Here is an 11,176-nt window from a genome sequence, read left to right on the forward strand (position 1 = left end):
GCAGTCAATGGGATGCTAACTGCAGGTGATGGCTTTGTAGCATTAAAATGGCGCCATGGGAGCTACACTTAGAGAGGAGAGGCTTTATTGAAAGTGTGGTGAAAGGACAGCGCTCATTTGTGTAACGCTTCCAACGTTTTTTTCAAATATACATTTGTCATGACATTAATCCTTGTTCTTCTTCAGTGGTATCAGTGAACTTTCCAAAGTTCTTTGGCTACTCTCACATGACCTTTGAACCCTTGAAGAACTCATACCAGACCTTTCAGATCACTTTGGAGTTCAAGGTAAAAAAAAAAACATGTTTTTTTTTTCCAATGATCTTTTTGTTTCAAAAGGAGAACAGAGCTTTGAAACAGTTTCTCTGTGGTACAGGCCGACTCTGAGGATGGCTTGCTGCTATACTGTGGAGAGAATGAACACGGCCGTGGAGACTTTACTTCTTTGGCTCTGGTGCGAGGCAAGCTGCACTACAGGTGAGAACACGTATGGGTTTAGATTCTCAAAGGTTTGGCTGGTGATTAAAAGCAGCACACAGAAACTAAACTTTAAAAGTATGTCAGCTGTCACAGACTGTTGGTCAAAAAGAAAGTGGATGAAAAGATGTATCGTTTTGCAAAAACAAAGTGTCCTTAATGCTGGAAAACAATTCTTTAAAAGCACCAAAGAGGAACCCTACGCTGCTTGCTTGTAGAAACCATCTTATAGGGGATGTAAACATAATACCGTATTTCCATTTGATTTAATGATGTTTTGCATATCTCCAGTGAAATGTTAGAACAATCAGAATCAGAAATCAGAATCAGAATCAGAAATACTTTATTGATCCCCGAAGGGAAACTCTGTGTTGTAGTTGCACAATATTATAAATAGAGTAGAAATACAAGAAATAAAGAAATATAAGGAATTGGGTACGTACGGTATTTACATAAAGGAATGTTATTATACATTATTTACATAATTCACATAATTAAGGATTTGGAATGGTGGAAAAGTTAAATAATATAATAATAATATAATGTGGATTAGTTTAGATTGCACACATGTCCGGCCAGTGTTATTGCACAAAACAGATAATACAGATAATACAGATAATATTGTCCAGTTTCAACCTCTCTAAGTGTGTGTGTGTGTGTGTGTGTGTGTGTGTGTGTGTGTGTGTGTGTGTGACACTTAGAGGGAGGAGTAAAAAGTTTGATGGCCACAGGCAGGAATGAATTCCTGTGGCGCTCTGTAGTGCATTTTGGGAGAATGAGTGCTTCACTGAAAGTGCTCCTGTGATTGAGCAACAAGCCATGGAGTGGGTGCGAGACATTGTCCAAGATGGCATGTAGTTTGGACAGCATCCTCCTATCTGACACCCCGACAGAGAGTCCAGATCCACCCCCACGACGTCACTGGCCTTGCGAATCAGTTTGTTGAGTCTGTTGGCGGTCCGCTACCCTCAGCCTGTGCCCCAGCATGCAACAGCAAAGAGGATAGCACTGGCCACCACAGACTCATGAAACATCTTCAGCATTGTCTGCAGATGTGAAGGACTAGCCTCCTCAGAAAATAGAGACGGCTTGGCCCTTCCTGTAGAGGGCTTGGTGTTCTTGGCCCAGCAGTTTATTGTCCAAGTGCACTCCCAGGTATTTGTAGTCCTCCACGATGTCCACACTGACCCCCTGGATGGGAACAGGGCTCACTGCTGCCTTGGCTCTCCTTAGATCCACCACCAGCTCCTTGGTCTTGTCACATTGAGCTGGAGATGGTTCTGCTCACTCCATGGACAAAGTCCCCCACCACAGCTTCTGTACTCAGCCTCGTCCCCCTCGCTGATACATCCAACCACAGCAGATAGAGAATAGATCTGTGATACTGTGTGAAGAGTTAAAGAGGTTAAGGATGTATATGCTTAGTACAGCATTTGTGTCATGTCGGCTTTTAACAGCTGAATATTTGATCTGTTTTCCCTCAGGTTCAACTGTGGTACAGGAGCTGCTCAAATAGTCAGTGAGAGTCCCATTGTTGTCGGTCAGTGGCACACAGTCACCGTCTTCAGAGATGGAATGAGCGGCTGGCTGCGTATGGACAACGACACCCCAATGTCAGGGCGCTCACCGGTAACCATAACACATACAGGGCTCTCATATTACACAATATTATATTAGATGGATTTTTTTTGCATAAATGTGTCTTGTGAAAATAAAGTACATCTTTGAAAATATAAAAAGCTTTTTGCGTTATAAATATGAGACATTGCTGACAATATTGCCATTTTCCCGGTAGGCCATTTGAGGAGTGGACCAGCGTCAAAGTGTTTTTACAGTAATAAAGGATTAAGCACATTTTGTTCTCTTCCCTCTTTGCTCCTTCAGGGCCAGTACACCAAGATCACATTCCGCTCCCCGCTGTATGTGGGTGGATCACCAAATGCTTATTGGCTGGTCAAGGCGACAGGGACAAATCGTGGCTTTCTTGGCTGCATTCAGAGTCTGACCATCAACAACAAGGCAACAGACATCAGACCCTGGCCTCTGGGCAGAGCTCTGAGTGGAGCCGATATAGGTGAGGAAGCACACAGTCTGTGTGCAAGTTTATACAGGTATTATTTTTCTTAGGCTGCTGCCACGAATAAATAATCCTTCCCATGTTACCCATAATGCACTGATTGTCCTCCCAGGTTTTGGTGCTCAGAGCAGCTATTCCTCTGTAGCAGTAAACTACTTATTTTGGACTTTGTACATCAATAAGTCATAATGTTAGAGGGCTCTACTTGCATTTAGATGGCAGCATATATTCATTGCACAGTTTGGTAGTATTGTCATTTCACTTTAGGTAACAAATAAAAGCAAAGCAAGGTACGTTATGACAGCATACATTCTTTGGTTAAAGCACCTGACAGTTGCATCGCAAAATAATAGGGGAAAAAGAAAATATCTGGTTATTATTAGATGTCACGACTTAAGATAAGAAATAGCCTTTTAATAATTAGGTGTTGGTCAATTTGTATTTGAATCAGGGAGCAGACATGTTTTACAAATTATACTATTATTATATCCATACGCCCAGTTGTGGAGAAAGAATGTTACATGGAAATAATGAAATCCCTGAAACTGTATTTGCTTTTATGTATCCATGTTTTTCCAGTTATCTACAGTATACAGGGACATGCTGAGCCTGCCTAAATCACCTCCTATCTCCTTGCCACCAGGTGAGTGCAGCGACAGCGTGTGTGACCTGATCAGCTGTGCCAATGGGGGAGTCTGCTTTGCGAACCGCGCTGACGGCTACATCTGCCTGTGCCCGCTTGGCTTCAGGGGAGCACTTTGTGAAGAGAGTGAGCCAACTCTATTTTCCTTTGTTTCACACGTACAGAAAGAACACACACTTGTAGTGTTTCGTACCACGGTGAAAGTAGAGACTACAATCCCTTTGGGGTTTATTCTTCCTTGATGGCTTCCTTCTTCCTTGATGGCTGTCATTGTCACACAAACCTTTTAAGGTAATTACTGACCACTTTAGTGCTACATTAAGGGCGATTGGTGGAGATAAGTATTATTATGTCTTATATATTGGCAGAGGAATTGATTATATGTAAGACCTGCTTTCACACAATATAACCCTACACTTTTTCTTCTTTTCTATCCACTTTCATTTCTTTCTCCTCCTCTTCACTCTTAATCATTATGATGCTCACATCTCTGCTTCCCCTGTGGCTCAATTCCTTCTTCTGTCTTTTCATTCCTGTTCTTTTCTTTTCATGTCTTCTCTCTAACTCTTCAGCTTTCACACTGTTCTCACCTCTCTTCAATGAGACAGTGTTTTCGTACGCTGTCATCCAATGGCCTCAGTCTTCTCAGAGTTATCTGTCCTTCACGGAGTTTGAGCTAACGTTTCAGCCATCGATGCCCGACGGGACGCTGTTGTACAGTGATGACGCAGGCAGCGGAGACTTCTTGGCTATCAACCTAGTGGACAGATATGTAGAGTTCCGATTTGACTGTGGTTCTGGAGGAGCTACAATAAGGTATTAATTAGCTGCACTCACTCCCCTTATACTATTCTCTGCCTCTTTTACTTTCTCATTGCTATTGGTCTGCGTTGTATGTGATGATATGTGCTACAGAAGTGAAGAGCAGATCAGTCTGGACACATGGCATGAGCTGAGGGTGTCTCGTACAGCAAAGAGTGGTATCCTTCAGGTGGACAGCCAGAGGCCAAGGGAAGGAATCGCTGAGGTATTTTGTTTCTGTGCATTAGGTCATTTTTAGTCTCACTTTGCCAGAACTTCCTCCGCAGAGCTGCGTGGGAGGGTCTGGCTAGTCTACACCGCATTCTGGAATTGGCAAAAAACATGCTCTGGTTTAATTGAATTTCCTTAAACCAATCACAATCATCTTGGGCGGTGCTAAGCACGAGGAAAAGCCACTGTGCCACTGCAAAATAGCCTTGGGGAGGAACTTGTTTTGGTGGAACGTGTACGTTCAAAGATTGTTTTAGTTGGGCAACGGAAAACTCAGATTGGACAGATAGTTTAGTTAGTTGTCTGGATTTACCTTGTAGAGACCTGAGGAGCAGTTAACCATAGTCCTCAGAGATTGAACGGAGTTTAAAATTCCAACACAAAATATACGGAATGTAATGGACATACGGCTGAAAATGGAACATCAATGTTATAGACTAGGTCATTTTTGCCACAAGGGGGCAGAAGTACGTCACAAAAAACTCCACAACAGGGTGATTTATGATATATATATACATGATATGATCAAACTATGTTTTTATAAAGACAAAATTGACCTTAAACTTTCTAAATGTCCTTTTTCCACTTAGTTTCTGAAAAGAGAAAACATTGATGTTAATCATAAAGAGCATACAGTATGTGTTATATGGCATTAACAAATAACTGACATAACTAACTAGTACATTTCTGTTTGATTTACTCTTCAGGGTGCTTTCACTCAGATAAACTGCAGTTCACCTCTTTATGTTGGTGGAGTACCAGAATATGATAAAACCAAGAGGACAGCATGTGTGATAAAGCCCTTCACTGGAATTATTCAGAAGGTATTAGCACATCCACACCTGTAACACATGTATTTAAAAATGGATTTGCTGCTACAATTATTTCGACATTCATTACAAATCCATTGCACTGGTAATTTGAGTAAACAATAAAAATTTGATAATAAAGTCACAAAAAAACATGATGTGGCACATAACATCTTTACAGCAACAAAATTGTGTCTAGTTAAATTTGTAAACCCTTTCTTGCCGCTTTCTCCTTTTCTTTCTCTTTCTCTTCATCACATTTTCTTTTCTTTCCTCCTGCCCAGCTGATACTCAATGACCGCACCATCCCCATAACGACTGGCTCAGCTGGTGGGGTTAATGTAGCAAACTCGGCTCACCCATGTGTGGCAAGTCCCTGTGCCAACGGAGGGACCTGCAGGCCAAAGTGGGACAGTTACGAATGCGACTGCCCTCTAGGCTACGATGGGAGGCACTGCCAGAAAGGTCAGTTTTAAGCATTTTTATCTTTTTACAGAACTAGCTCATAATTTAGCAATGTATTTGAAGCAGAGAGCAGTTTAGCAATATTTGAGGTATATATATACTATACACACTGGGACTAGTATAGTTATATAATGGTTGTAAGTTCAGTATTTGGTTTGGTGGTTGAGTTCAAACCATCACTGGGAATCCCCAGTGATGGGAACTGCAAGGACACTGACTGTAGGAGAAGAACTGCCATTTCACAGTTTGGAGATTTGTGATTAGAGAGCATCAGAAATAAAAAGATATCAGGTGATATTACTGAAAGCAATGTGTAGTTTACACACTGCGTATGGAAAGATATGTTTTAATGGTTTTTGCATTAAGTAAAGAAGAAGAACAGAAGTAAAGAAATTGATGTCAATAATGTTTTTTGTTTGTCTGTTGTATATGGCTTTAATGTGACATTTCCTTTCCTCTTCTCAGGGATACATTGTGTTTTCTGTAATCATGTAATATCATATAGAATGATGTATTGGACAATCTAATCCCTAAAGCCTATGCATGCCTTATCTGTTTTAATGCTTTCACTGAACAGAGTGTGGGAATTACTGTTTGAACAGTAAGTTGTCTTCTATGAATTCAAAAAGCAAATATTGACAACCTGCAACCTAATTAAAAGATTGTTACCTAACATTACAAAACATTATTGAAAATACATATATCCTTTTCCCTCATACATTTCTCCTCATCAATCATTTAAGTCTTTAGTCTAGCGAAGCCTGAATCACTAGATACATGCTGATGCTGCCACCTTGTGACGATATAAAGTAAACACAATGTTTTCCCTGCCCAGCTGTGACTGAAGCCATTGAGATTCCGCAGTTTATTGGTCGAAGTTACCTGACATACGACAACAGAGATATCCTGAAAAGGTCGGTAGTGAAATGGGGCTGCAAAAGGGTTTTGATTGGTTCAGTTACAATTCCCCCTTTTAAGTTTGTATCTTGTTTTAAAATGGTGTGTTACTATCCCAGCAACAGTTCTCTCTTTCACTGCGCTTGTAAGTAAATTTCATTATTTTTCAGGGTATCTGGGTCCAGGACAAACCTTTTCATGCGTTTTAAGAGCACAGCCAAGGATGGCCTATTGCTATGGCGAGGAGACAGTCCAATGAGACCTAACAGTGACTTCCTGTCTATGGGGCTTCAGGATGGAGCACTAATCTTCAGGTTCTGGTTCATGTCAATGTCAATGCCAATGTCAATTTTATTTCTATAGCACATTTAAAAACAACAACAGTTGACCAAAGTGCTGAACAGGGTCAATGTCAAATACATAAATAACAAGTGTAAAAATCACTCCAACCAAAATACATTTACATGTGTTTGTGTATAACATGAGCGACAGTATGAAAACTAACTAAACAGTTATGAAAGTGTATCCACTCATTCTTACTCCAATCATTTTCTTATAAATACATATTTATAGTCAAAGTACAAGTCCTGCTTGCCACATGGTTACTCCTCCCTGGAGTGAAAAGAGCAGATTTTCGGCAAGAAAAGAAAGTTTAGTGTAAGAAGAGGATGAGGATGATGATGGAAAAGGATGCTGATCACACCAAAGAGCAGGGATAGTTAAGCACCAAGTAGAGGCAGAGCTAAAAAAAAAAGACCTGAAATCTAAGACAGGACCATGATCTAGAAAAGAACCAGGATTTATCTGGGCAGTACCATACATACTGTATATGAACCCACTGCTCCTTTATAACTAGCCATACGCACTGCATGTGTTTCCATGTTGTTGTAGTTACAACCTGGGCAGCGGTGCGGCTAACATCGCTGTCAACGGGACCTTTATTGATGGAAAGTGGCACAGAGTCAAAGCTGTGAGGTAAGCTAAAGAAAATGTCACTTTAATAAAAAAATCATGAAAGAAATAAGGTGATCACAACGTCTGTGGCTTGGTTTTTCTTTCACTTGAGAGCTTAGACTTTAAAGCTGCACCAATTAGTTTATTTGGGCCACTTGGGCAGCAGAAGAAGTTGACATACTGTATATAAATATATACAGTATATATGTATATATATATATATATATATATATATATATATATATATATATATATAGAACATGTTAGCGGTTGCCATCTACACATCCAGCAGGCATGGGACAACATTTGTGTTTATTTAGAGTTGTGAGAGCCTTGAAACCAAACAGTAAAGTTGCGGGGCCATTAATCCACAATAATGAGTTAATAGACAAGAATGCTCTGGAGAGCTGAGGGAAACTGCAGAGTTGCATGATGATTGCCTATGTATTTGTCCTTACGAGCAACCCCTCACACATAACAAACAGTCATTCCATCTATTGTTAATATACAGGATTGTTACAGTTTTAAGGAGAGATAATTTGGCAACCTGCTATCCCTTTATCTTTCAATCCATGTGGAATATGTAAAACCCAAGGACAGCCTTTAAAAGACTTAAAATGTAAGTCTTTACCATTATCACTTATGTTTACAGGGATGGACAGTCAGGGAAGCTGACGGTGGATGACTACGGAGCAAAAACAGGCAGGTCACCTGGAAAGATGAGACAACTTAATATCAATGGACCCTTATATGTCGGTAGGTGGTGTTCACAACTCATTATCCCTTACAGTGCTATTTATCTAATGTAGATCAAACAATAACGTCTGCAATTTCATGTTCACTCCTTGAAGGTGGCATGAAAGAAATTGCTCTTCACACAAACAGACAGTATATTGGAGGCTTGGTGGGCTGCGTGTCCCACTTCACACTCTCCACCGATTATCACATAGCACTGGTGGAGGATGCTGCTGATGGAAAAAACATCAACACCTGCTCCAACTAGAAAATGGCTTCAGTACATGAAGGTCCCTGTTCAGCAACATTTTCAACTGGAGCGAACACCTCGACCAGCTGATTTGTCATCTTGAAAATGACTAAAACAATGACATTTTGGTCTACCAATTCAAGACTACTGACATGACATAAACTCAAAGTGGGGAAAGACAACAGTGTTACAGTCACAAGAAGATTAAAGTGGCTCCTGTGTGCAAACTATTAAAACCAACTCAAACCTGCCAAGTTGTAAATTTTATTTTAACATTAACAACTTGTTGATGAATTGCTTTTAAAAACAGTTTGGACATCTGACAACAGCAAAAACGACCACAGGATATTAAAAAGCACAAGTAATCTGTGAAAGGAAAAAAAAAGCTTAGCATTTATGGGTATTGAGGGTCTTTTCTTTACAATTCTTTTCTTGGGATGATCCAATTGTATCTTTATGTTTTCTACTGTAAATCCTTATTTGATTGCTGGAAGAATCAAGAGGCATCACATGTGTGAGCAGCTAGCTGAGATAAACTTCTTTGTAGGGGATTTTGGAGTATTTCTGTTGTTTTTGTTGTTGTGGAATTCTCGTTCGTGACGTGTTATCAGTCCTTAGACTACATTTTTTAAAGTCTGATTGATGGCAGTTTTTGTAAAAGTTGCTAGTTTTGAAGGGTGAAGATGTTCACAATATTTATGTCTTTATATGCTCTTCTTTTAGTTTACATGCTCCTTTTTTTTTAAATCTCAGATGCTTGTCACATTGAAGTCTGAAGTTGACAGTCTAAGTCTAAACCCTGGAGATTTTTTTCATGAACATCATCAGTCTATCATCTGAAACCACAGCCCTTTGAACTTCAGCCTTCAGGTTGAACATGTGTTTTCACACCAGAGAAAATAAAGAATTTCTCATATTTTAAGCATTTGCAGTAAAGCAGTGCAAGATTGTCAATTTAGTGCTTTCCCATGCCTAAGCTTGATTTCTTAAAGGGGAAAATGACACCAATGTCGAAATAAGATGGATTTCTCACGAGAGCTACACCCTGGTTTCAAAGTCTGAGCGCAAAACAAATCCAGTTGTAATTGGTTAATTAATACACGACTTTACAACTTGAATTTATTTGAAGGAGAACGTAAAAAAAGTCAGTGGCCGTTTGTGACATTTTCAACAAGTGTGTCAAGACATTTCTGAAAGACATTTTCAAATGAGGTGCATCCAATGAAAGACACTGTGTGACTGTGTAATGTGAATGAGCATGAGCGATGTGATTCACCACTGGGTAACCATCCATTGTTCAAAATGTAGCACATATTGACTGTTCAAACATGTTTGCTAAATAGATGTTAACCATAGACTGTAAGGAAATGTTGGTATAGTATCTGTAATGTCAGCATATGTGTCTGAAGATCCATTTAAAGGTTTACTGTTGCTGCCAACTTTGTCAGATAGTTGAACCATTTAATCCAAATTTGTGCAAAGGAACTGACCTGGGTGGAGCTATGATGGGACGAGCAAGCAGGACTCATCACGGCTGAGTGTGCTCATCCCAAACATTCTACAACTCAAGCCTTAATATTCCCCATAATAATCCCCTCAAAATGCAAACAAGTAATTTACAGGCCTAAAGAAGTGTACATAGATGTCAACAGTTGTTATTTGATGAAAAGTTGATTGCAGGGGTGTTTGAAGGTATGTCTTTCCATTCCATTCTTGCAGTCTCAATGAAACAAAAATATATTATGTGAGTTAAATAACATAAGATTTGCAAAAATCTGCCACCATTTTCTTTTTTAACATTAACATGAAATGTTTGCTGTATTTGTAAATGGTACACTGTGACAGCTGCCTGTCCAAAACTAGACGCTGCAATAAATGCTAACCAAATAGCCTGCTAATTAAATAGCATTTTGTCATGGTTTGTCATGAGTGTTAGTGCTCTTACATTTTTTTTATATTGTATTTATATTCATTATCGCAAAAATTCTCTCAAAGACACATTTACTTAAAAGGCACCAGTCACTATGGTGTTGCTATCTTCAACAGCTATGCAAAAACAAAAGAAAATCTTAGGACATAGAGGTAAATTGGTCAGCAACGGCCATAAAACACGGGAAGGATTATTGCACAGCTGACAAATCACTGGTAGCAGCAACTAGAAAACTAAGAAATTGGAAGACATGAATAAATCACTGGTGGAAAAAATGACAACCTGAGACTGTGCTTCACGGAAGCAATCTTTCCCCTGACCAATACTTTAAGTTGCACTTAACCGTAGGGGTGATAGATCAGAAAACACTGGTTTGAGGAATTGTTGGAAACACACAACAACAACCTGTAAAAAAAAAACCACACAGCAGTTCTAGATCTGAGAAAATGATTTTTGTACCATTTTGTACATAACATTTTTAAACGGTGATAAACCCAAAACGAACACAATGTTCAGTATAGAGGAATGGTCTGCACATTACAAAAACACATTGAATTTCTTTATATTGTCTTGTCTTTGAATGCATTTTTAACCACAGTCATCATGGACCTTTCTGGAGGTCCTTTCAATCACAACCAAGGTTACAAGATGATTTGACATGACATTTCAGAACATTCGGGATCTTTTGAGACATCCAGGCAGCTACAGCATTTTTCTATTGTGCTTTGAAAATAGAGCAGTTTGATGCACTTGCTGTAATACAACCGTCTATACAACATGACGTACTTCAGTTCAGAGTCCATATCGTGATGTCTATCTTCTGATCACTGTAGAGTTAGGTTTTTGACACAGAAAAGGACATAATCTTGCTTAAATTCAGCGCACAACTCCATGATATGACTATAATG

At 39.5% G+C, this 11,176-nt stretch overlaps 1 protein-coding gene across 3 annotated transcripts in view; it reads left to right on the forward strand.

Annotated features, from left to right (window-relative positions):
* egflam (EGF-like, fibronectin type III and laminin G domains) overlaps positions 1-9,401 on the forward strand; it is a 25,777-nt gene extending 16,376 nt beyond the window's left edge. For 2 of the 3 annotated variants that reach the window (XM_032516406.1, XM_032516408.1), the window contains 15 exons: positions 187-287; positions 376-476; positions 1,961-2,105; positions 2,361-2,550; positions 3,197-3,322; positions 3,769-4,012; positions 4,112-4,223; positions 4,936-5,052; positions 5,322-5,502; positions 6,080-6,103; positions 6,338-6,416; positions 6,570-6,713; positions 7,291-7,374; positions 8,006-8,109; positions 8,205-9,401. In XM_032516406.1, coding sequence (XP_032372297.1) covers positions 187-287; positions 376-476; positions 1,961-2,105; positions 2,361-2,550; positions 3,197-3,322; positions 3,769-4,012; positions 4,112-4,223; positions 4,936-5,052; positions 5,322-5,502; positions 6,080-6,103; positions 6,338-6,416; positions 6,570-6,713; positions 7,291-7,374; positions 8,006-8,109; positions 8,205-8,356 — 1,904 coding nt within the window. In that variant the 3' untranslated portion in view covers positions 8,357-9,401. The remainder of the gene's footprint in view (positions 1-186; positions 288-375; positions 477-1,960; positions 2,106-2,360; positions 2,551-3,196; positions 3,323-3,768; positions 4,013-4,111; positions 4,224-4,935; positions 5,053-5,321; positions 5,503-6,079; positions 6,104-6,337; positions 6,417-6,569; positions 6,714-7,290; positions 7,375-8,005; positions 8,110-8,204) is intronic. The other variant, XM_032516407.1, reaches the window with a different exon arrangement.
* Positions 9,402-11,176: the final 1,775 nt, after the last annotated feature.

The sequence above is a fragment of the Etheostoma spectabile genome, chromosome 5 (genome assembly GCF_008692095.1).
Source record: "Etheostoma spectabile isolate EspeVRDwgs_2016 chromosome 5, UIUC_Espe_1.0, whole genome shotgun sequence".
Lineage (NCBI taxonomy): Eukaryota > Metazoa > Chordata > Actinopteri > Perciformes > Percidae > Etheostoma > Etheostoma spectabile.